The sequence below is a fragment of the Lemur catta genome, chromosome 2 (genome assembly GCF_020740605.2).
Source record: "Lemur catta isolate mLemCat1 chromosome 2, mLemCat1.pri, whole genome shotgun sequence".
In the NCBI taxonomy this organism is placed as follows: domain Eukaryota; kingdom Metazoa; phylum Chordata; class Mammalia; order Primates; family Lemuridae; genus Lemur; species Lemur catta.
In genome coordinates, this window is record NC_059129.1 from 108,447,591 (window position 1) to 108,474,262 (window position 26,672).

General features: G+C 39.0%; 2 protein-coding genes across 4 annotated transcripts in view; one reads left to right on the forward strand and one right to left on the reverse strand.

Moving 5' to 3' along the window:
• The window catches only part of DCBLD1 (discoidin, CUB and LCCL domain containing 1), a 38,735-nt gene extending 29,852 nt beyond the window's left edge, over positions 1 to 8,883 (forward strand). Inside the window, exons 6-9 of the mRNA XM_045542242.1 lie at positions 1,376 to 1,463; positions 2,838 to 2,887; positions 4,079 to 4,198; positions 6,867 to 8,883. Of these exons, the coding sequence (XP_045398198.1) occupies positions 1,376 to 1,463; positions 2,838 to 2,887; positions 4,079 to 4,198; positions 6,867 to 7,372 (764 nt within the window). The 3' untranslated portion in view covers positions 7,373 to 8,883. The remainder of the gene's footprint in view (positions 1 to 1,375; positions 1,464 to 2,837; positions 2,888 to 4,078; positions 4,199 to 6,866) is intronic.
• A 6,397-nt stretch (positions 8,884 to 15,280) lies between these two features.
• Positions 15,281 to 26,672, reverse strand: part of GOPC (golgi associated PDZ and coiled-coil motif containing) — a 48,956-nt gene continuing 37,564 nt past the window's right edge. For 2 of the 3 annotated variants that reach the window (XM_045544247.1, XM_045544248.1), the window contains 3 exons: positions 25,789 to 25,953; positions 23,364 to 23,544; positions 16,440 to 19,564 (listed from right to left, as the gene is read on the reverse strand). In XM_045544247.1, coding sequence (XP_045400203.1) covers positions 19,434 to 19,564; positions 23,364 to 23,544; positions 25,789 to 25,953 — 477 coding nt within the window. In that variant the 3' untranslated portion in view covers positions 16,440 to 19,433. Of the gene's footprint in view, positions 15,667 to 16,439; positions 19,565 to 23,363; positions 23,545 to 25,788; positions 25,954 to 26,672 lie in introns of those variants that run through there. The other variant, XM_045544249.1, reaches the window with a different exon arrangement.

Here is a 26,672-nt window from a genome sequence, read left to right on the forward strand (position 1 = left end):
TGTCTGGCTAATTTCTTTCTATTTTTAGTAGAGACATGATCTTACTCTTGCTGAGGCTGGTCTCAAACTCCAGACCTCAAGCGATCCTCCTGCCTTGGCCTCCCAGAGTGCTAGGGTTATAGGCATGAGCCACTGTACCTGGCCCATTCCATACCTTTTTATACTTTTTGAATTTTGAACATTAGTAGTGAACATTAAAAGTGCATTTATTTTTTCGGAATATAAAATACTTTACATATTAATTTTATAAAATTTGGAAAGATTGGAAAATATAAATAAGGAAAAAAATCACCCATAAACCAGCATCCATAGAGGATCACCACATCCCACTGTATCTAGTCAACTGTATTATATTTTTAACTTTAAGACAAAAACGGCAGCATATATATTCTGTTCGGTGGCATATATTTTTCATTTAACATTGTATTATGAGCATTCCAATGTTATTAAATAGTTAAACAGAATTATTACTATCTTGGTAGTATTATTTCATATGGCTATATCCTTATTTAGTTGACCATTCCCCTTCTGTTGGATGTTTAAGTTGTTAGATTTTTCCCAAATTTTCAATGTTATAAATAAGCACTGCTGTTATTTACATAAGTTTTGTTCCCATCTAAGTTCCTTTTCCTCCTCTTGATGAACTACACTTTTCTACTTCTGGTCATCCCTTTATTTTCTCCCGAGGCATCACAGAAAATAAGGGTAAAGCACAAATATTTCTCCTTTAGTTTGCATAGTTTCTACAAACCTAAGTTCAGGGGCTGGTAAAGTGACCATCTTTTTTAGAGCAGAAAGAGTTGGAGGAGAACATGGTGTGGTGTTTCATGCAACACAGGGGAAATGCTGTTTGAGGTCACGAGGCTGCATTCCCTATCAGTCCACAGCTCCAGAGCTCTGGTGACGAGAATCTCGGGCTCCCCAGGCTGCTGTTAGGGTACAGGTCTGAACCTGCCCACCGTCTGGGAAAGCTGGTTGCTTGAGCCAAAGTAGTAGCTCCACACTGTACTTAAATCATCTACCTATCTAAATAGTTTCTGTCTGGGTGGGCCAACTTTAAACCTTCCCCTTTGATTCTGATTTTTGGAATCTAATATGGGCCAAGCAACAAGCTCATGGTAAATGTTAATCCCTGAGAAACATTGGAAACTGCCTTTGGGGGAGGGGGAGTTAAATTTTATTTTTCCAAACTTTAGCCAGGATTTTGAGTCCTCTCCTTTTGCTTTCTAATATCAGTAAATGCCTAGCATGTAGGCATTTATTTCTCCATATATTAAATAGCTAAGGACTTTTCAAATCAATATTCAGTTTTAGATCATGAAATCTGGTTGCTGTTCATTTATGTTGTAACATGGTGGCTTTCCCTCTTCTTTAGGAATAAAAGTTACAACTGTGGTGGTCCCGTTGGTGCTCTTTGTTGTCCTGCTGGTTGCTGGAATGGGGATCTATGCAGTCTTTAGAAAGTATGTGACTTTATATTTTAAATTTGCAAACAATCAAAAAACCAAAAAGTCTACTCTTCAGATACTCATGTGTAGAAAAGCAGCATGACCGCTTTCAAGAGAAAATGTTAACAGATATTTCTATTTATTTATCTATTTTTAGAGACAGGGTTTTGCTCTGTCACCCAGGCTTGGAGTGCAGTGGCCAGATTACAGCTCACTGCAACCTCAGACTCCTGAACTCAGGTGATCCTCCCACCTCAGTCTCCCGAATACCTGGGACTATAGGCATATGTTGCTATACCCAGCTAATTTTTAAAAATTTTTATAGAGACAAGGTCTTGCTGTGTTGCCCAGACTGGTCTCAAACTCCTGGTCCTAAGTGATCCTCCTGCCTCAGCCTCCAAAATTGCTGGGATTACAGGTGTGAGCCATTAATGGATATTTCAAAAACAAGTTAGGTAGGAGTAAAAATGATCAAGTATTACTTTATAAGACATTCTTATCATTTAGAAACCTTTGATAAAGACTTAACTGGGTGAGCGTTGTTGAAGAAGTATCCGGGAGCCTATATATTCCTTTTGAGGTATCTATGTTTCTCCCACCCGTAAAGTGGAAGGAGTATTAGAACGGGGGTTGGGGGATGGGGGCCCGTGTTCTGGTCTCACCTGTGTCATCAAGCAACCCAGTCATTCATCTCCCCAAGCCTCAGTCTTCTCAGGTATAAAATAAAGTTTACCCGTATGGGTGCTGAGTCTCTTCCAGAATCCAAAACTCCATGTTTATTGTAACAAATATTAGGTGTTAGATCTAAACAAAAATTGGAAAGCATTTTTAAGTTTTCTTTTTTTATATTTTAAACAACTTTGGAACCTATACATGTGTGTATTAGTGCAAATAGAATGAAGAATAGTTTATGACAAAAGTGAGAGAAGGTGTAAAATCTCTGGTTTTTAAGCTTCAGGTAGGTATTCATAAGTTAAAGCATATCTTAGTGTAATGCGTTTGTGTTAAATGCTTTTAAAGACACCCACAATTTTGGACTGGAGCATATAGTAAACAGATGAAGTGACAGCATGCGGTCACGAGGAATTGCTTTAGGATTTTACTGACTGCATGAGCTAGTGAGAAAATAAAACAATAAAGCACTGATTTCTAATATATAAAGTTAGTGTATATTCTTCTGGTGAAAATATTGTGACCTCTATTATAAGTGAGATAAATTTATGTATAATTCTACGTATTCATATGATTTTCCAAGCACATGGCAGTTGTCTCATTTAATCCTTACATCATCCCTATGAGATAAGTGCTTTATGATCCTCATGTTATACAGGGAGAAAGAGGCAGATAAATTGGCTTGTAAATATTTAGTAGGACTTTTTGTCTCTATAGGAAGAAGAAGGAAGGAAATCTGTATGGATCAGCTGAGGCTCAAAAAACAGGTTGGTTGAAAGCTCTCCCTACAGTTTTCTCCTGTCTTCGAGGATGGGACAGGATCTGCTGATTGAAAGTGTAAGGAGGCTGGTGGCCCACACTACATGGTTGAAAAAAACATAAGCTCGATAGCATCTAAGTTAGCAAATCTACGCGGAAGGAATTTTTATTATACCCTGTCTCGTTATTTTAATTCTGAATTTTCATGGCCACTTTACTTTTGTTCAACATCACCCCACCCCGTCCCCATCATTTGTCAACATTCCTGTTTTTTTTTTTTTTTTTTGGCTACTGGAGTTTCGGTCACTGTCAAAGAGAAGTTACAAAAGCCCCACTGGGGGACCAAATGTGGTCCAGTGCTCTCAGCATCTGTGGGCCTCCGCTGTATTTTCCACTCTCAGAAAGTGAGGAAAGGAACAGGCAGGCTCCTGTGTAGCTTTCAGAGAATCCTTAGGCCACAGGATGCAGAGAGGGGGTGGAGGGGCATGGCTTCTGGCAAGTCTCAGAGACCACTTGGGACTCTGTTGTCTCCTCTGTGTCATGGATGCTGTGTAGATGCAGATCTTGGGAAACCATGCCCAGATGGTCTCACCCAGGGAGAATCTGGCCTCTGATGGGGACACAAAACCCTTTGAAGGCACAGTGGAGAGCATAGTTGGAATAGTGTTTGCTGCTGTCGTTGATGACCTCAGCATACCGTTCTCAACGCACACACCTGAAGAGCTGTGGCTGCACATTTATCACTGTCAGCTGCCAAGAGACAGCCTGACCTCTGACTCATCGAGGAACATGTCATGGAGGACTTGTGTTACATTTCTGATATATTAGTTTAGTTTTTTTTTTTTTGAGACAGAGTGTCACTTTGTTGCCCTGGCTAGAGTGAGTGCCGTGGTGTCAGCCTAGCTCACAGCAACCTCAAACTCCTGGGCTTAAGCGATCCTACTGCCTCAGCCTCCCGAGTAGCTGGGACTACAGGCATGCGCCACCATGCCCGGCTAATTTTTTCTATATATATTTTAGTTGGCCAGATAATTTCTTTCTATTTTTAGTAGAGACGGGGTCTCACTCTTGCTCAGGCTGGTCTCGAACTCCTGACCTCGAGCGATCCACCCGCCTCGGCCTTCCAGAGTGCTAGGATTACAGGCGTGAGCCACCACGCCCGGCCTATATTAGTTTGTTTTATGTTAACTTTATTCCAGACTGCTGGAAGCAGATTAAATATCCCTTTGCCAGACATCAGTCAGCTGAGTTTACCATCAGCTATGATAATGAGAAGGAGATGGCACAAAAGTTAGATCTCATCACAAGTGATATGGTTGGTAAGTGTCACACCTGTGGGACTGTGCTAGCAGGTAGGACGTGCTGCTCATGGGTCGGGGGAGACAGGAGGGAAATAACAAAATCCTTTTGTTTAGTGTCCCATAAATCAGAAATGTGTTCAGTTTTTTCTGCATGTTGCACAGAGTTACAAACTGACACTGAGATATTACTCAAAAGCCCCATTCAGCTGAGTCTCTTACACCTGCAGGGGATTTGATGACATCCATAGTGATGGCCCTAAAGTACTACTAGTATCTGGAAACCCTTCATCTATTTTTGTTACCAATGTTTTTTGATTAAGGCACTGGGAGAGAGGGACCAGAAATATGAATTCAATACAGCTCCTGTCCTTGGAGAAGAGGAGATAGGAAATGAAGGAACTCTTCTAGGATTAGGATGGCCTCAGTGTCCCTGACAAGCCATCCATCATGCAGAGTCGAGCTTCTCAAACTGACTGTGGGGAAAGATCTGCTTTCTTTCTGCTTTTTGCGTCTTTTTAAAAAATTTCTAATTCATCATGGACAAATACTTTTGTAAAATACAATATAAATTACTAGTAATGACATTTTTAAAAAGACATACAGAATACAGAGCTCTAATTTCTTTATTATTAGATTCAGTGGACATAAAATTACTCTCTCAAGTTGCTGCAAGTTTCTAAACACTGAGTGTCAATCTTCTGTACTTATCTCTTTGTGGAGCTATCACAGACAGTTCTAGATAAGTAGGTGTCCAGGCCCAGGCTCTGTGTAGCATCGCGCTGGGTCCTCCCTGCTTCCATGCAGTCTGAGGACCAGGGGTGTCCCATCGCCCAGGAGCTTGTTAGAAATGCAGGCTCCCAGGCCATGCCCGAGGTCTCCTGGACCAGAAGTTCCCCAGGTGATACGTGTATATCAGGGACTAAGGGGTGCCAGCATAAAGTTTGCTTAGCCACTTCATGGACAAGGAGAACATCTCTGCAACCAAAATCCGTCTTCTTGTTCCTTGGGAGTGAAGTGAAGGGAGGACCTCTTTTCTGTTCTCCTCTTCCTTTCGTTTCATCCACCTTCGGCTCCGGATATAGCCTCTCCTCCTTCCTCCCTGGAGGGTCCTTCTCAAACTCCTTAAATGTGTGACACCCCAGGTCCTGTCTTGGCCCCACTCACCTGCAGTCCCTCCCCTAGGCAGCCTCACCCACTGCGGAGCTTCTGGCAGCACCATGTGTGTCTGCACCACTTCCCAGGCCTGGACTTCCCTCCCAGTCCGCGGTCAGTAATTTCTAGCAGCCTGCTGGTTGCCTCTACCTACAAGTGTCCCCAGTTCCTCAGTGTCCAAAATCAAATCCATTGTTCCTAACTCTCACCACAAGAGTTCTGCTCTGTCCTTTCCAGGTGGCCTTCCAACTGTATCCCAGTCTCTTCCAGGCTTGCCCTCTGGGAGGGGTCCTTGGCTCCCTTCTTTCCTCACACCCCACATGTTATAGGTAACAAATTCCACTGATTCCTATCCCCAAAGTGGGGCCTTTTCACTCTCCTAGTTGGTGACCTCTATGTGCATTTCTCTTTGCTTTTTACTTCTTGGTGTTTTTTTTGTTTTGGTTTTGAGCCAGGGTCTCGCTCTGTTTCTGGTGCTAGAGGGCAGTCGTGTCATCATAGCTGACCGCAATCTCCAACTCCTGGGCTCAAATGATCCTCCTGCCTTCCCTTCCGAGTAGCTGGGACTACCGGCGTGCACCACCATGCCTGGCTACTTTTTAAAAAAATTTTTGTAGAGATACAGTCTCGCTATTGCTGGGCTTGAACTCCTGGGCTTCAAGCAATCCTCCTGCCTCGGTCTCCCAAAGTGCTAGCATAACAGGCACGAGCCACCAAGCCCAGCTACTTCTCCCTTTTTGATCTTTCCTTCTTCATTCTGCAGTTTTCTACAGAATTAAGCTAACCTTCCTAGCAAGACAACCAGCACTTTTCCATGGTCTGGCCTGGCGCCCGGTTAACAGCATATGCTGCAATCCTGGCTCCACTGCCTCCACTGTGTGACCTGGGGAGAGTTACTTAGTCTCTCTGTGCTTTGGTTTCCCATTTGTAAAATGGAGTAATAGTTCCCACCTCATGGGATTTTTTTTTAAAGATTAAGTTAACTAATATCTTGCTATACTAGAATAGTGCCTGGCGCAGGGTAAGGGCTCTATAAATGTGAGCTCTTTCATTGTCCTCACCATCATCACTGGGCCCCGATCTACCTTTTTGATGTCTATATCCTGTGAAACAAACTACTCCAGGTTCCTCATACTCCAGCCATATCAAACTGTTTTCATGGTTCTTTCCCCCTTTCCCTCCCGGTGTTACCTGTTACCTACTGGCAGCTTCATAATTTAGCCTCTCAAGAGCCAGTTTAAGAGCCACTTCCTCCATGAAGTATTTTCTGCGTATGCCCCAGGGTTAAACGTAATGTCTCCCTTCTCTGGGTTCAGGCGATCCTTTGAGGCTTCCTAAAGCGGGCAGTGTGGTTAAATAGGGCCGCGTGTGGCCTCTGTGACTTGCACGTCTCGTCCTTCCCGCAGTGCCTGGGACGCCGAGGGGCACCCGGGGGAGGGGCGCCCTCCTCTACGTAAAGCAGAGCATCCCCTCTGCAAACGCGCCGCTTGTCTGTCTGTATCCGTGTGGCCTTCTACTCGCGCTTTGCTTGCAGACTACCAGCAGCCCCTCATGATCGGCACCGGCACGGTCACGAGGAAGGGCTCCACCTTCCGGCCCATGGACACCGACGCCGGGACCGGCGCGAGCGGCGAGGCCGGCGGCCACTACGACTGCCCGCTCCGGGCCGGCCGCCACGAGTACGCGCTGCCCGTGGCCCCCGCGGAGCCCGAGTACGCCACGCCCATCGTGGGGCGCCGCCCGCCGCGCGCCCGCACCTTCTCCGCGCGGGGCGGCTGCCGCGCCCCCGGGCCCGGGCCCGGCCGCCAGCACTCGCCGTCCTCCGGCGGCTTCTGGCCCGGAGACTACCGGATGCCGCAGAGCGCCTGGCCTGCCGACCCCGGCTACGACAAACCCAAAGCCGGCAGCTGCTTCGCTGCGGACAGCGGGGACTCCGACCCTCGGAAGCCACCAGTGAACCCTGGGGTGAATGGTGGTTATTCAAGCCCCAGAGATTGCCTCAGACCCCTCAGCCCAACGGCCATGACTGCTCTGCTGTGAACGCAGCGTGAGAGAAACCTGCTGTGGCACTGAGCGTCGGGCTGTTGCAAGGCACTGGAAGCAGGGAGACTGCTGTTGCGGACCGAAGAGAGATTCAGCAGGATCCCGGAGACCCCCGCTCACACTGTTTACAAAACTGTGCAGCTAGTTTTGTTCTGACCCTTAGGGTGGGAGTCTGTTGGTGTTTGTTGGGCTAGAAAAATGAAAATTTTCAGATGGCGTTTTCATTTCTCTGACTGTGATATTAAGCTGCTTTGTTGTAAGATGTGCAATCTGTACAGAATCATATTTAACAAGATTTAAAGTAACTTAAGTTTGCTTTATCAGATTTTAGTTCTGCGCATAGGTTAAGTGGGAAAATGCAGCTGTTGCAAAAACATAATAGTATGTTCATTTTTTTCAGTATGTTTATGTTATCTGGTACTGTGTTAGCAGCAGGTCTGTTTAAACTTAATCTTGTTACTGTGGCTCATTTCCTTTCCTTTGATAACTAGACCTAAAAGCATTTTTAACATTCTTCTCCTGGAAGAAATGAATTACTTGAAGCCTGAAAAGCACACCAGGGTGGTTGTTTGTTTAGTAATTATGATTTGTAGATTTAAAAACAAAGAAACAACACCCCAGCAGCTGCCTGTTTCCTTAGACTCCACTTCAGAGGGGGTCGTGAAGTGGTTGGTCGGGGCGGCGCAGCGGCTGTAACCTGCAGGGGACCCTACTGTGCTAGGCTTGAGGGAAGGGGCTCTTCCTCCTCCCCTCTGGCCTGGAAGATACTATGCAGCCTTCATATGCAAATCCACCTTTTCAAACAGTCTGCAAAGCTGAATGCTGAGACTTCCAGGCAACCAAAACTGCACTCTCAACAAATTGAAATGAAGGTGGCCCAGCAATTACAGTCTGAATTGCTGTGTCAGATGTTTTTGTACCTCAGATTAAAGATTTAGCCGAGGTCAGATGACCACACTTTTCATGACTTTCTTCAGAAATAGCACATTTTAGTGACTCCCAGTTATCCTCTGAAAAACAAAAAAGTTATTTGAAATGTGTTGTTACAAAAGTGACTAAGACCAAGTCTAAAAAGAGCCCTTCTGCTGAGATGGTTGGGAACTGAGCTGATTTTGTAAGAAATAATTTTCTCCTCCAGTATATATCTATAATCCTAGACTAACCCCGACCTCAGCTGTACCTCATGTTCAGCGCTTTTTATCAGAGTTTGCTTTGTGAGTTCATTGTGGGGGATTTAACCTCTTTTGCCAAAGAGGAACGTGTGTGTTTGTTTTTAATAGAAAATATGGACCAAAAAATCCTTTCCCTAAAAAATGTATTATAATTCTATTTGTGTGGTTTTCACTTTCTGTGAAATGTGTATATGTTAAAATAACGAGGGTGCTGGAAGGTCATGGCAGACTATCTCCTTGATTGTTGGTTAGTGTGGGGGATAAACCATTTACTTTGTGGAGTTTACATGGTTTTATGTGCATACTAATTGTAATAAACTATGCCAAATCAAAGTGCCCCTGACTCTCATTGGTGTCCTGCTCACTAGGCTATTGAAGGCACTGGAGGATCAGCCTCAATAAAAGGGCAGGTGGTGTGGAGGAAAGAAAGAGCGTGGGCTGGGAGTCAGGTTGGTCTTGCTTCCAGACCTGGATCTGCCACAGAATAATTGAGAAATCTTTGGCTAGTTAATTAATGCTGAGCCTCAGTTTGCTCATGTTTGGAATGGTTTTATCATGCCTTCTTCTTCCAAAGTGCATTGATAATTAATCGAGACATTTATCAAAGTGTTACTCTACAATAGGCCTGTTTTCTAATGCAGGCCCTCGGTGGGCTGTGTATAGCATTTTAACATTAAAATATTAGTCTGTAAAAACAGACTTGGATCTACAGCCCTTCTTTATAATAGAGCTGTCTTCATCTATCACATTTCTTCCCCATATTGGTGATCAAATGACAGAAGAGGGAGAACAGGACGTTGTTTTGGATCAGCACTTCCTCAGGGTAGACTCACGGGGTAGAACAGGGTGGGTGAGTGGAAAGACTAGCGGATACAAGCAGAAAAATATCTTTCTCTTTTGGTGTTTTGCAACATGAGCATGTATGATAAGGTGTGAATGAGACAATTCTAATTCTACATTATCAAATCTTACAGGGAGACAAAGATTGTATTCAGTCATTTCTTACAATTGTGGCTGAAACACATCTGCTCTGACAAGACAATGCTGACCACAGGCTGCTGAAACTTTGTTCTGTTTTTTTTTATTGTTATTTAAACTTTCATTAGCATTTATAATCAGTCTAGAAAATACCTAGAAAGGATGTGACACATTGTTGTGTGTTTATTTTACACTGCTTTGGATTCTTAGCAGAAAATGAAGTCACCCAGGCACAACTATAAATACCATGAATAGCTACCAGGCCTTTTCCCCACCTTGACCAATCACAGCAGGCCAAGTGTGGCCACCACGGTGGCTTCACTATTCCTAAAATACTCATCTTGCATTCATTAAGGTTCTGAGAGCTGTGTTCACCCTGTACTTACCTGAGTTGAGAAAGAGCGTGCCTAGCCTCTCCCCAGGACCTGGGAGCAATTGAATCCTGCTAATGGAAAGCTAAGATTGAATACTGTCACTCATCCAAACCTGCTAGTATTTCCTGCCCGAAACACAGCCCGTGCCGTCACCCAGTGCCACATTGCACATCCACACTGCTGTGTTCACAGCCCACTACGGATCTCTTGTCTCCCACTTCTGATCTTGCTCCTAGCCTCTCCCTGTTCCAGGAATCAATTCCCCCAGAGGTTTTAAAGATTTTTGTTCTGTCTTTGATATTACATGATTTTACTACTGTGTGTTTGGCTATGAACTCATTTGTATTCTTATTGCTTGAGACTTGTGCTTCTTGAATCTTAGGATTTATCTTTATCAACTATGAAAATTCTCAGCCATCTTTTTTTATTGTTGTTTTCTTTATTCTGTCCTGGAATTCCTATCGGATGTTCATTAGAGCTTCTCATTCTATCCCCCATGTCTCTTAATCCCTGGTATTTTTCATCTCTTTATCTTTCTGTGCTGCATGCTGGGTAAATTCCTGAAAGACAATATGGCATAGTGGTTGAGTGCACAGACTTCAGATCGCCTGGATGAGAAGCTGTAACCTCTCGGTGCCTGTTTCCTTGCCTGTGGGAAAAACAATACTATTCACCTGTCTATAACTGTTGTGAAGATTGAATGAAGCTTTTAAAGCAGTGTTTGGCCCCCACAAAGCACTGTATAAGATTCAGTATTATAGTCCAGTTCACTGATTCCCTCTTCTGCTATCTAATCTGCTATTTAATTTAGCCACTGAGGCTTTAATTTCTTTTTTTTTAAGTTTCTAGTTCTATTGATTCTTTTTTGAATCTGCTCTTTTCCACAGTCTTAGCATTTTCTTGGGCTTTGATTCCTTCTTATTTGAAATATACTAATGTTATATTGTCTTTCTTATTGTTGTTATCTTCATTTCATTTAGAGGAAAAGCCAAAGTCTGTACAATGATTTATTAGGCTCTGTCAACACTGCAATAAAACTTTTGCAACAGCAGAAATATCTTCTAAGCTGCCCAGTAGGGTAGCCACTGGCTACATGTGGTTACTGAATACTTGAAATGCAGCTGGCGTGGCTGAGGAATAAATTTTTAATTTTATTTAATTTTATGTAAATGTAAATAGTCTCATGTAGTTGGTGGCTACTGTATTGGATTGAACAAGTCTGTGATTATTTACACCTCCCATCAGACCTCCTCATCCCTTACCATTGCCCACTTCAGCCTCCTAGCTGTTACTTGAGCATGTCAGGGACATACCCATCTTGAAACCTTTGTGATTTCTGCTCTCTCTTCCTGGAAAACCCTTCCCCTAGATATGTGCATGGCTTGCTCTTTTGCCTCAAGTCTGTATTCAAATGGAACCTCCATGACGTCTCCCCTCCTCTCCCTGTTTGAAAACTGCAACCTTTGCCCCTAACACATCTTCTTTCTCCTTTCCTACTTAATTTTTCTCCTTAACATTTATCATTGTCCAATACAGCACACATTTTAATTTGTTTCTTCCTTAGCCTCTCCCAGTAGACCATTTGCTCTAAAGGGAAGAATTTTTTTGTTTTATTCCCTGCATATCCCTAGCACCTAAAACAGTATTCAATATGCATTTGTTAAAGAAATGGTCAGAAGTTCTTGAGGCTCTATTCTGTTGGTTGTTTCTATTGACTCCTGTTCATGATGGTTTGCGTCTTTGTGTGTCTGAAATTTTTTGATGAGCGCCCTTCCTTAGCAGGGCTTTTTCCTCCTTGTGAAAATCTTTATGATAGTGTCCTTTCTTAGTGGTTTTGTATTTGCATCTGTCAGGTATATCTGTGTTTTCTCTGTCAGGTAGAGTTGCCAGATAAAATACAGGACACTCAGTCAAACTTGAATTTCAGACAAACAAAAAATAATTTTTTTTAGTGTAAGTATGCTCCATGCAATATTTGGGATGTATTTTTGCTAAAAACAAATTATTTGTGCCCTGTATTTTTTTTTTTTTTTTAGTTAGTTCTATTTCTCTGCTCTCAGAAGCCAGCAACCCATTTGTTACAGCCCCGGGCAAAGCTAAAAATGCTCTCAGCTGTAGTGAGGATGACACCTTTTCAAATGTCACAAATATCCTTGTTGAAGCCTTGCTTCCTAAAGAATAAGGGGACAGTATGCACACAGCAAGAATTAATTTATTTCATAAGTATTTCCTGGGGAAAGGAGGGGAATGCTAGTCTCAAGTATCTAGGAATCTACTATGTAACTTGGGGAGTTCTTGTATTCTACAATCACTCAACTACAACAAAACGAATACTATTTCTCATGAAATTCACATCCAGCTCTATCACTTTTAAAAATTAAAACTGTATCAAACCTTGCATAATTTAAGAAAAATAAAAATAATTATTGAGGGAGGAAGACTGAAAGCTGCCAATTCCATCTTTATTTCCCTTTTCCTTCTTTATGGCCTATTAAAGTAGAATTAGGAGACGGATGAGCCCTGGCTCTAACACTAGCTGTGTGACCCTGGACAAATGATGTAACTTTTACAGTCTTCAATTTATTTATCCTCATAAGAGTATTTTATATGATTTTCAAAAAGCCTCACAGCTCTAATACGCTAAAGTGAAATTAATATTACATTTGGAATCTGCTGCCCCCTGCTGGCACTCTACCAAATTGCAAATTCTATCTTTTCAAAGCATAGAACCCTAGTTTTTAGTGTCCTACATTTTATCTGATTTTCCGCGTTATAGTCCGTTATCTATCTTCCTACTTAGAAGCCATAGGTATGTCTTTCACAACCAAATGCCCTCTTAAACTTTATTTTTTTATTTTATTTTTTTGAGACAGAGTCTCACTCTGTTGCCCAGGCGAGAGTGCAGTGGCGTCAGCCTAGCTCACAGCAACCTCAAACTCCTGGGCTTAAGCGATCCTACTGCCTCAGCCTCCCGAGTAGCTGGGACTACAGGCATGCGCCACCATGCCTGGCTAATTTTTTCTATATATTTTTAGCTGTCCATATAATTTCTTTCTATTTTTAGTAGAGACAGGGTCTCCCTCTTGCTCAGGCTGGTCTCAAACTCCTGAGCTCAAACAATCTGCCCACCTCGGCCTCCCAGAATGCTAGGATTACAGACCTGAGCCACCAGGCCCGGCCTTTCTGAAACTTTAAAACAAGCTTTTACTGTTCAAATCTTCCTTCTTTCCTGATTTCTTTGAAAGTTTTATTGCAATCTCCCATGATGGTGATAGATTTTTATAACTTTTTTGTGGTCCTATCAATTTTTGCTTCATATATTTTGAGGCTATTTTAAACTGGTGTATATAATACAAGATTAGAATTATTTGAACTTTGTAGTAAATTGATTCTTTAAGAATTTAAGTAATCTTCTCTATCCTTAATAATATTTTGTCTTAAAATCTATTTTATCTTGTGTTAATGTAACTCTATCAGCTTTCCTTTAAAGAAAATATACCCAGTGTATCTTCTTTCTTCTTTTACTTTCAAATGTTCTGTGTCCTTATGTTTTAGGTATGTAGACAATAAATATATTGCTGGATGTTTTTCCAGTTTAAATTCTTTCTTTTAATGAGTTTAGTCCTTGATCAAGCACTCTCAAAAATCCAATCCTAGGAGTACTTCCTTGGCTCTTGCCACGATGTGCTAGCTAATTCTTATATTTGGGGAGCATAGTTTCTTTTCTTCCTTATCAGACCTAGTACATCCCTGGCCAGGCTTTGCTAAGATTTAACCCTAGTTGTACGCCTGGCAGCAGAGTAGGTGGGGGCAATTACTACTTTGGGGAGGTAGTTAGCAGTGGCCTCTCCAGTGTCTTCAAGCGTAGATAAGGTACCAGGTCATATTAGAGAAGGGTGGGCTACTTCTGTAGAGACTGCAGATCAACATCCTCAGGGGCATCCATCCAGATGTCCCCACAGCATGCTTCAAGGTTTTAGGTTTTCCCCACCAGGGCCCTGCTTTTACAGGATACATACAGCTTGGCTGAACATTCAAGTCTCTGAAACTCCACAACTGTAACCATTAGGTGTTCAGCCTGAAGCTTAGCTGTTTCAATCCTCTCATTACAGGAGGTAAAGCTTACTTGAAAGCTCCCCCCACCCCTTCTGTAGGACATCGGTACAACCTAGCAATAACCAGCCAATGCTCTTACAGACATTACTCTCCCCATATTTTTCAAATACCTCCATCACTGAACCTCCTGGAGAATTCTCCTCCATGGGGACATTTTCCCAAGTCATCACCTGTGTCTGGGGTCTTCAAAACCACCAAGTTGAGTGATTGGCTAGAAGGATTCACACAGAAGAATACAAAGCAAAATCAGCAGAGGGAAAAGGCACATGGGCAAAGTCCAGAGGAAACCAGCCATAAGCTCCAAGAGTCTTTTCCCAATGGAGTCACACAGGATGAGCTTAACTCCTCCAGCAATGATGTATGACAATATATAAAGTGTTGTTGGCTGGGCACGATGGCTCACGCCTGTAATCCTAGCACTCGTGGCGAGGCGGGAGGATTGCTCGAGGTCCGGAGTTTGAGACCAGCCTGAGCAAGAGTGAGACCCCGTCTCTACTAAAAATAGAAAGAAATTATCTGGCCAACTAAAAAAAATATATATATATATATAAATTAGCTGGGCATGGTGGCACATGCTTGTAAGCCCAGCTAGTCAGGAGGCTGAGGCAGAAGGATTGCTTAAGCCCAGGAGTTTGAGGTTGCTATGAGCTTGATGCCACAGCACTCTAGCCCAGGCAACAGAGCGAGACTCTGTCTCAAAAATAAAATAAAATAAAATAAAATATAAAATAAAATAAAATAAAATAAAGTGTTGTTCATCAGGGAAGCTTGCTTGATTGAGCCTAGGAGTCCAGATTTTAGGGGGGGGTCAATCACATAGGTACCCTCTGTCTAGCATGTACCAAAATTCCAGATTCCCAGAGGAAAGCAGGTGTTGAACATAAATTCTACTGTTTGTACCAACCTTTGGCACAGTAAACTACCCTTATCAGTTAGGGAATGGTGGGAATACTCCTGAGATCCAAGTTGCTGGACACTAGCCAAGGGCTAACCTTGCAAGCAGGCCTAAGGACAACAGGTTCAGGCCTGCTATGTTAACTTTTCTGCATACCATATGTGAAATAATTTAGCAACTGAGCCATGACCGTTCTGAGAACTATGTGAACTCTGCTTACCAACAAGGATGTCGTTTTCTTTACCCTTTGGGTGGGAGATGAGCCAGTTCCTAACCCCCATCTTACCTGTGTCCTCAGATCTCACTCCTGGTCCACTTGTGTTAGTCTGGGTCCTCCTAGAAGTAGATGCCAACACCAAAAAGGGATTCATTGTGCAAAAAGATTTATTACGGACAATGCTGGTGAGGAAAAATAGGTAGGGAGCTGGAGTTGGTGGGAGGCTGGGAGGAAACAGACCACAATGCAGGTATGAAAGGAGGAAGGAAGGTTGGGTGAAAGCAACTTAGACTATACTGTACTACTAAGGGAGTTTGGCAAGACCATCAGGGGGTCCTCCAGCTAAAGTTGAGGGGTCTCTGTCCTCATCAGTCATTGGCTAACAGCAGCATGGAGAAGCTCAGCCTCAGTATGTATGCAGGGATGGATTCCAGAGCACAACAGCTGGACCCTCAGTAAGCCATGCTCCCTCCTGCAGGACAACTGAGAGATGCATTCTCATGGTTGCCACCACAGTGGTTATGGCTCTCAAAATGTACCTGAAAAAGATTTATTATTAAACAAATATTTAGCACCAACAGCACACGGTAATTTGCAATACTTTTAACTTTTTAAAAAAAGGTTACACTTATAAAACTACCTAAAGTAGAACACTGATTAACAATGAAAATACAGTTGGGCATGGTGGCTCACGCCTGTAACCTAGCACTTTGGGAGGCCAAGGTGGGAGGATCGCTTGAGGCCAGGAGTTTGAGACCAGCCTGAGCAACATAGCAAGACCTCATCTCTACAAAAAAATATTAAAAACTAAATAAATAAAAAATAATGAAAATGCAAGTCATCTTTAAAATTTTAGAAATTGAACAATATCCTATGGGGATGAATTCTGGGGAAAAGATTTTTCAAATGACTTGGTGAATTGGGAGCTTAAACTAACACACAGAAAGCATATATGTATTAGCACTAAATCAAAGTCAATGACAAAAAGTATTTCCAAATGTTCATAACTCAAGTCATTTTCTGAAATATGACATACTAATTTATAAGTGTGTTCTAAAAATATTTTACATATAATTTTGTTTATATGTAAAAATATATTTAAATATTTGTATATATTTAAATGTTAAAATGGAAGCCGTTCGTCTTAAATATCATCTCTAATATGACCGGTTTTCTAATGTTTATCAAGTTATCCTCATAGATAATATCAGCTGTCAATGTAACAAAAAACTAAGCCAAATCCTTTGCATGGACTTTATGACATGTTGGTACAAATAATAGAAGCTACTAGGAATAATAATAAACCAAAATATTTAATGTAAGAGAAACACAAAATGTTTATTTTTAAAAAATGAGATTATTATCATTTTAATGTAGAAGATGCCATCTTTATTTACAGGCTAATAAAAAAATATTAAACTCAACTAGATATAGTACATTTGTCATGAATGCTGTAGATCTGAGGCCAACCATAAGTAGAAGACTGAACAAGTGGAATAGCAGATTACATAATAAGGATGTCAAACAATGTGCAGCTTACATGTGAACCAGTTTGTCTTTTTGTTTTTTAACATGAAAACAAAATAAGTCCACTGTGGTGGGGGAAAAAAACAGCACCATGGACAAAATGTGTTAACTTTTGATGACTGCTCAGTTATAATTTCCAAGACTCACAAAATTTTCATCTTTCTTAAATCTATTTTAATAATAGTCCCATAACCCAAATTTTCTTTTCCATCATCTTCGTAATAGAGATACTATAGAAGAGAATTTTAGAGGTTAATTGTAAATGTACACACACATACACACACACACACCCACCCATGTTCTATTGAAAAGTTTTTCTCAACTATTCTGTTTCTGTATGCATGTGTGTATTTTTCTTTTTCTTTCCCTTTTTCATTGGAATGGCTCTGCAACAGTTCCTTCCTTATCTGTTTGGCTTTGTCATAGTAGCTTCAATGTTACCTATTAGTTTCTTTCCTATAAATGTGAAAATATTAAAACTGGTTCTTACTCAGTCCTTTGGAAAAGTCTATAATTTTTAGTTCATCCCCAAAGACCGTATTTTCTAAAGTGAACTTTTAACTAGGTACTTTCTAACACCTAACAGGAAGCTCACAGTAGCATCTGAGCAATAGTGTTCTCATGCAGGCTTGCAAACCATGGTGAAGCAGGAATGAAAAGGAAGGTGACCTGTGGAATTTTAAACTACTCGGAAAAATTTTCATTCTGTTTATCAGCCCTTGAAACGAATTTATATCATAACCATCTCAGACAATCCTTCAAATTATACAGCAACCTCACAAGAATTTCAATTCAAGGTTCTAAAAAAACCCTTTTATACACTTATTAGGTAGTTCTTGAAAATCAAAGGGTTATAGCTTCCATTTCCCAAGGATTCAGTCATAGTATATAAAGGAGATTCTCTGAAAAAATGCCATGGTCATTCCATCCCAGGCTGTGTCTTAAGAAGAATAACATGGTTTCATGTCAAAGAAAAAAAGTTTTCAGATTCTCTACTACAGAATTTTTTTTTTACTAAATAAATACAATGGCTAAAATCCAGTTTGCAAATCTCATGGCATGCATAGGGGTGTATGTGTTTGGCATAGGGGAATGCATACTGAAAAAACAATTTTTTTCCTTTACGAGGCCTTACCCTGTCAGGAGCAAACAATAACATGTAACTTGCTTATTCATTTGTACAATTAAATACTAGCTTTTGCTTAGAGGCAATGTTATACTATAAAGTATTTTCATATCAGTAACAATATATACTATGAAGTGCACTTCTATTACAAATTAACACAGTGATATACAGAAGAACAAAACCACCCAAAACAAACCATAAATGAGCAACAGTTAAAACATTAAATTTATAAATAGCAAAATCACAAAATAAAGTATATACATATTATAGATTTTACCTTTGAACAAATATATAGTGCATCTGGGAAAACAAAACGTGTTTTATCATATAACATTTGTATGCTAGAAATGAAGATACTGGTAATATTCTAAAAGCCTTGTAGGCTTTCTCCCACTTTACTTAAATGCATATCCTTTAAAACAGTGATATTAGCCAAACTATCACCTCTTGAAATGCAATGTTTGTCTTTGCCCAGCAGGGTACAATGGCCTGCAGAACAGTAAATAAGAGAGGAGGCACTCCATGCTTAATCCTGGGGTATGAGAACCAGCAAATTCATAGTTTACATATGAAAAGTGCTTTAGTCAAACATACATTGACATGAAAACCCAACCAAACAAGTACCGTATTAAAATGTCTTCACCTTATCTTGCCCACCTTTGCCCTTAGCTTTTGAGATGATTGGTGAATCGGCTACTAGGAAAAAAACCTGCTGTTTGAATGCAGTGTATTTTGTGACACAGCAATAAATTTGAGCTTTTACTACCAGAAAAATTTACCTTTAAGTGCTAGTACTATCACAAGACAAACTTTATGAACAACTCAAAATGTATAAAACTTTCGTGGATCCCAGAAAATAAGCATTTGAGACTAAATATTAATGGGTAAATGCCCCAACATCATGCACAGATCAACATAATTGAGAACGGATATTTTACATTCTTCTGCATTTCTTTTAAAAACCAAAAAAGTTAAATGTACAGCAACTTTTCAGAAACTGTTTCTAGCGCAGCACTGATTGGTAAAAGATTGCTTAAAGAAAACTATTTTGGACTGCACTGAATAAAGCTGAAAGGCAAACTCATTACAGTAAATGATCATTGAGAATTGATTTAGATATCAGGATGCACAATAAAGTAAAAAAAAAAAAAGCCTAAGACTGTTCTTTCAGTTTAAAAAAAATTAAGCTTGTATTTCTGCAATTCATTGAGTCAAGTTCTGTCCCCTGAAACACCACAGTTAACATTCTGAAATATATAATATGAATTCATTTACTCTCTGTATTTAAAGGCTATTTCGTATAAAATTCCAGTTAGCACTGTCCTACAATGGAAAAGGAACCAAATAAAACAGCAGTATTTCATTTGGTGCTTAATAGCCTAGTAATACCCCTTTGGGAAACACATGCTTTGGTGCTTACAATTTCAAGAAAATCAAAATTGCTTTACATGCAGTAGCTAATTCTAGTATACCACAGAAAACAGGGGGTTTTATGTATTTAGAATTGCTCACACGAAGCCCTGAGGTACCCGCCTTTCATTTAGGCAACAAACAGCCTCCCTCTTGGTCTTGTATAGTCTTTGTCACCATCTTCCCTAGTGCCCCAAATTCAGAATAGTCTGATTAACAATCCTATCTGGAGATACAGTCAATTTAATACGATTTTTTATGATACAGACTGCTCAGATCATCTAATTTTGAAGCACTATCATCTAGTGGAGTTTCACTTGAAGTTCCCAGGTCTCCATTTTCATGTGCATCAGTTACTGCCTTCTTATTAAATCCTGAAAGAAAGGAAAAGAAGAAAAGCAGATACTTTCTGGTCTAAAGAAATTTTAGTTTTATAATTTTACTGTGTAAAAAACAAAGGAATGTCCACTGTAATTAGTAATTTTAATAGGGAAAATGACAGGGCCTTAGATTAATCAAGTTAGCAACTCATAACAAGAGAATTCTTCCTTCTTATGGCAGATACCAAATATTGTAAAGATTTTAAAATATCTATTGGACTTATCTAAAAATTATATTAAATTTCCTATCAAAGGCCGGGCGTAGTAGCTCACGCCTGTAATCCTAGCACTCTGGGAGGCCGAGGCAGGTGGATCATTTGAGCTCAGGAGTTCGAGACCAGCCTGACCAAGAGCGAGACCCCCATCTCTACTAAAAATAGAAAGAAATTCTCTGGACAACTAAAAATACATATAGAAAAAATTAGCTGGGCATGGTGGTGCATGCCTGTAGTCCCAGCTACTCGGGAGGCTGAGGCAGAAGGATCGCTTGAGCCCAGGAATTTGAGGTTGCTGTGAGCTAGGCTGACACCACGGCACTCTAGACAGGGCAACAGAGAGAGACTGTTTCAAAAGAAAAAAAAAAGGCCAGAAAATTTTGCATTCTACTCTACAACGTATCTGAGAGACATAAACCATTTATATATAAAATAGAGACTGTTAACTTGTGCCTTTCCCTCTTTGGGCAACAGAGCGAGACTCTGTCTCAAAAAAAAAAAATTAAAAAAAAAATTTCCTATTAAGTTTTCTATGAAACTTAGAATTGATACATATAATTGTAAAATTCAGTCAATTCTACTTATACAAATATCTACTGAATTGTGAATTATATTTTTATTTCACATTTTTGCTTTCATATCACTTTATTTAACTTCAGTTCACAGAGGTATGTACTAGTAGTTGATCACTAAAAATCTAGTCTGTTGGCAAGATGTCTAGCTAAAATTTAAAACTACTTTTGGTCGATCTACAAAATAGATAATAGGCTTGTAAATAAATAAGTGTTGGCTATATCACCTATTTAGTTAGCTATGAAGTATGGAAATGTACACAACAATAATCCATAGATACTGTTTTTTGTGATTTGAGTCAGTTAACAGTGATATATTATACAAACATACATTTTTGGTTGAGTCACATTTTAAGTGTCTGCAATTTATATAGGTGACAGAGAAGCTTTATAGCCTCAGGTGCAAAAAAAGAAAGGGACACGTTTTCTAATCCTGACAGAAAACAGAAAAAAGGGTATAATACAATGAAACCATACAGAGAACAGCCCAACAGTGTGCCATACTGTCACAATAGGTTTGCTCAAGATGCATGGCGAGAACAGTAATTGCTACTGTTGTCATTGTGTAGACAATTCATAACACACAGGTTTACCAAAAAGGCAACATGTCATCAGTTCATCATAAAACTACTCTAAGAGTTCTCTCAACTTTTTGGTCTTGGGATGCCTTTACATTCTTAATATGCGTTGAGGACTCCCCAAGAGCTTTTGTTTATGTCAGTTGTAGCTATTGATGTTTATTTATTAGTATTTAAAACTGAGAAATCTAAAAAAAATTACTTTATTAAAAATGACAATAATAAGTCCAATAAATGTTAACATTTTTGTTTAATGACAGATAACTCTATTTTTCAAACAAGAAATTTTAGTCAGAAGAGTAGAATAATTTTATTTTATTTATTTTTTGTTTTAATATATAAAAGTAAAATGTTTATTTTATCCTTTAGAAGGACAGAGAGAATGAGCAAGAGACAGAAAATTAGCATAATTTTAGAATTTTACAAATCTCCTTAGTGGCTTTATAGAACACAGCTAGATTCTCCTATCTACTTCTGCTCAACCTGTTAAAAGTATATAAAGTTAGTTCAGCGTCACATAGATACGCAGTTGGGAAGGGGAGGAGTATTTTAATAGCCTTTTCAAATAACAGTCAATATTCTTCTTTGATATTATACCAAAAATTGACAATGTGGAATTTGAAACTTTATCAATGAACTTTTCACACTCTGTTATATTAAAATCCATTTGCCTATCTTGCATTTTGAATGGATCTTTGACCCATTAATAATTTTGTAACATGATGCACTGGTCATTTGTAAATTTTGGATCACTAAGTTATGTAGCAATTTCAAAAGTTGACACATTTCATTTTCTATCAAAAAACTACATTCATTAATATCACCATCAATCTTATTAGAAAAGTTCTTAGGTGTTAGGAAGCAGTCAAGCTCACAGTGATTGATGCATGTTTTACAAAATTCTGATTTTTACCTGAGAGCTCACATTTTAACACTGGCAATAAATATTGTCAGTTGTCTTTCTTGAAGTGATGGATTACGTTCATTTTTAAGAAAATGGCTGCCAAACAGTCTGAATAGCCATAATTTTTCAGTAACTCTTTCAAGTAAAAATTGTCTTCCATGAAAAAAATGACTAGTTCAGCTAGTAATTTAATCACTTAAGTGCTTTTCCTTGAGACCAGTATCTTTGTTCAGTATGCAGAATAAATGCTTTATGTATACTTCCCACCTCACCACACAGAATATTAAAATAACATGTACTCAAAGGTCAACATTTAATAAAATTAACAATTTTTACTGTTTCATCAAGAATATTTTTAAGTGAAACCGGCATATTCTTTTTTGTATTTTTTTTTTGAGATAGAGTCTTGCTCTGTTGCCCAGGCTAGAGTGCCATGGCAACAGCCTAGCAGACAGCAACCTCAAACTCCTGGGCTCAAGCAATCCTTCTGCCTCAGCATCCTGAGTAGCTGGGACTACAGGCATGTGCCACCATGCCTGGCTAATTTTTCTATATATTTTTAGTTGTCCGGGTAATTTCTTTCTATTTTTAGTAGAGACAGGGTCTCGCTCTTGCTCAGGCTGGTCTTGAACTCCTGAGCTCGAGCGATCCTCCTGCCTCGGCCTCCCAGAGTGCTAGGAGTACGTGAGCCACCAGGCCTAGCCGAAACTGGCACATGCTGCTGCTGCTGCTGCTTTTTTTTTTTTTTTTTTTTTTACCATGATAGTGCGTAGCAAGGAAGAAAACAATGACTACTAGTACAGCTGGGTGCCACTGCCTTGATTCAGGCTAAGGCACCAGAAGTTTTACCTCAACCGCTTTTGTACCATTAGTATAAATAACAACACAGCAAAAAAAGACAAATGACATCTTAGTTTTATTATAAAAAGCTTTCGCTTCATGGGCCCCCCTGAAAGATCTCAGGGACCCTCAGAGATCCATGGATCACAATTTGAGAACCACTGCTCTATATAAAAGAAAATGCTAGAATTTTTCCTTAAAATGTGTAAAATGATAGCAAAAGAACCTAAGCAAAGAGCCTGAAGATAATATAACCTGATTCTAACAGCAATCATAAGACAACAGTTTACTCATTCATATTTAGCCTATAATTCATTGTATTAGGAAAGAAAAATGTACATTAAGGGAGACTACAATATGATATATCTACTCAAAATAGCAAGTGGTCTTTGTTTCAGAGTCTGGAAAATTTGAATTTTAGTTATTTTTCAAGGATCATTTATAGTTGAGTAATTGGTAACATACTTAACAAGCCAAGATGACTCTAGAAGAACATATACGTAAATAAAATGTTAGCGCAGTTACTGGTCTACAATAAAATTGTAAGCAAGGGAAAACTATTTATTCCTTTGGTTTCCCCATCATTAAGACAGTGTTACTGAAGAACACCTGAGGCTTTTATATTTTAAACAACTTATTAATATTAATAATTAATGTAGTAATAATTTTTAGAGTGATTTTTACCTTGTAACGCTTTGATTTCCCCACTTGTGTCTTTGCAACTAGCACCAGGATTACCACCTCCTTCTAACTCATCAAGGTACAAACGGTAACGATGTCCACTTTCATCTTCATACTCTACATTTTCATCATCAGAATCCACTTCAGGAGCCACATAAACCACTTCAAATTCGATCTCTCCTCTCTAAATTAAAATAGGAAATGAAAATGAGAAAGTCAAGCTATTGTAACTGTAATTAAAAAAGGATTTCCAAACTCTTTGTGGGGAGGCTTATGGGTAGGGAAACCTCAGATATTGCTCCTTTCGTGAGAACAAATAATGCAATTCTGGAATCTAAAGAGGTAGAAGGGGTCTGAGAAGTCATCATGTCCAGAGCAACTCTATCAATCCCCTCTACAAGTAATTTCCTTTAAACATTACAGTAGCTCTTTCTACTGATCACATTTTTACTAACAGATCTAAAATAAAAAGGGATGCTTAATTATTAAATTTATAGAATTTTGGAACAAGTGTCAAGTTTAAAGTCATTTTGCCATTTTGTACTTCACATAGCAATTTATTTAGCAAATCCATTTAAATATGAGATACTAAATAAACTTGGACATAAGGGTATCACACAAGCTTTTCCTAAACTAATTAAAGAAACCCCTGCATAATGATTTCTTGTTTCTTATTGAATAGGTCTTGAACCTTTTTAACTTTCACTGAGTACCCTAGTGTTAATCAAGGTATTCTGTCTAGTAATAATAGTAATTACTATATTTGCTGTGCAAAATACAGCCTTTGGTCCTCAAAATAACCCTATTACAGTCTCTTCTACATGAACGAGAAACCTGAGTGAGTCCTGGAGAGAGTGTTTAACTTTCCCAATAAGATAAACAGGAATACAGGAAAAACAGGAATTTCACTCCAAAGTTCTTGCACTTCCTACTATGCTAGACTAAATGTGTAATATCTGTACTGTCATTCTTTAATAATAACTGCACATTCAAGTAATAAGTTACAGATTATTTTATGTTAAAAAAATTCCAAGCTATAATTATCACTTAAAAAGAGACTGCAATCATTACCCACAAGTCTGGTTTTTGCAGCTCTCTGAAAATTATGTCCTGCTTTTGCTCAAAAGAAAGTATACCATATTTGACTGCTACCCAATAAGTTACTCTCTTTGGTGTTCCCCTTTCCCAGAAGTTTAAGGTTATACCTCAGAATTTTAATATGTGGTTAGCGTTTCCTTAATAACTATCTATTGGTAGTTCCTTTACCACAGCTGCTAGTCATCCCAATCCTGTGCTACTGGAGGAATGGCAAGTTGGGTTGAGAAAACACCAACCTAAGAGGCTAGGGTGGCATTCTTAGATCTCCCTTATCAGATAATGCTTTAAAAATACCATTTGGTAAAGAGACTGATGATGTAGTCTTTAGTAAAGTTTTAGATGACAGAATTAGATCTGTGGGTAGTAGTCATGGAGACACAGATTTCAGGCTTAATAGGAGGAAGAGCTTCTAAAAATCAGCACTGTATAACAATGGAACAGAACGCTTGATCACCAGTCAGCAAGTCCTCCCTTTAATGCAATTGTTTACGTAATGACATTGTAGGAGATTTATGCATCATGTAAAATGGAATCGATGAGCTATAAATTCATTTTCAACTCTCAGATTCAATTTTACACAGGCATACTACACTGATAATCCAAGAAACATCTCAATGTACTACCAACACCTCTTTAATTCCCTCAACCCGATTCTCAAAGGAAAATAAAACAAACACATTTTAAGTACACTGGATAACAAATATGACTCCTGGATATGAATCCCAATTCTATAACTTACTTGCTCTGGAACTTTGAGCAAATCCTTTAATCTCCAAGAACCTTTAGTTTACTCATTTTAAATAAGAGAGTCAGGCTGTATTCTAAGAGTCCCTTCAATTCTAATATTCCATGACTAAAATCAATCCACTTCTAGCATTGTCTTTTCTGCAATACTTTATATATAGTAGTGTATATATAGCATATATATACAAACATACATAAATATACATACTATGTTTTATATATAAAATATATGTCATGTTTTAGTCATTAATGATGTTGCTTTCTAAATGTCAGGTTCTGTTCTGTACTTCGTATATATTAACATACTTCGTCCTCACAGCTGTATTTCAATCCCTACCACACAGAGGCACAGACAACTTAAGTACTTTTCTCAAAGCTGTGCAGGCATAGAAAAGAGTAAACAAAATGGTCCATTTTAGTAAATCTGACTGAATGTCATCTATAAAAGCCCTAAATCAAAAGAAACAAGTATCTTCCTATAAACACTTTACTACTTGAAAAACTTTGTAGGGAAGTATAAAATATTCAATAGATTCAAAAAGAACCAATTGATAGATCCAATTTTAATTACATTAAGGGACTCTACCTGCTGGGAAAGAATGGTTACAGCTTCTTTATGCTTTGTGTCCCTTAGGTTAACTCCATTGACTGCTAAAATAGCATCCCCAACGTGCAGCCCTCCGCATCTATCAGCAGGTTGCCCTGGATGGATCTCAGAGATGAGGATTGGGACACCATGTTCTTTCCCACCCTGACAACAACAAAAGGCAGTATATTAGTTTATTCTTTGTAAAGTACAGTCACAGATGATTCTAGAGATAAAATATTATCTAAAAAACATCTTTCGATAAGCACCTATACTGTCTCTATAAATGCTGGGTGAAATTTTATTTGCTGCTTAGGTTATGATAAATAAATTATGATTATCAAAGAGTAAATTGGCTAAATTCTTCAATATCAATAAAAATACATATTAGTACTGTACAGCACCATTATATTTTATCAAATCTAAATCACCTAAATGTAAGATCAATCATTTTATGTACCACAAAAATAATTGTAAGATTATAAGATGATTTCAACTTCAAAGAAGATAAAATATGGGAAAAAAAGCAATGTGGAATTGTAGAAATACAGTATTTGATACCTATCACCCTCTACCTTGTATCATGGGGTTGTGTGTGTCTTATTTCTCCTGCCAAAACTTATGCTATTTCAGGGCAGTACATTAAAAAACGTAGGTATTCAATAAATATAGATGAGATGAACTCTTTATTATAAGAAACATTTCTACATTAAGCAATACCAAAAATCAAATAAACTCACACAGAGCCTGAGTATTACCAAATGAAAATTAAAATAAAGCCAACCTTATTCAGTAAAGCACTGAGACTACAACAAAATGACTCCAAATATATGTACTTTATAATAGATTGCTCTCAGAAATGCTGTCCAAAACAATCATTTTTA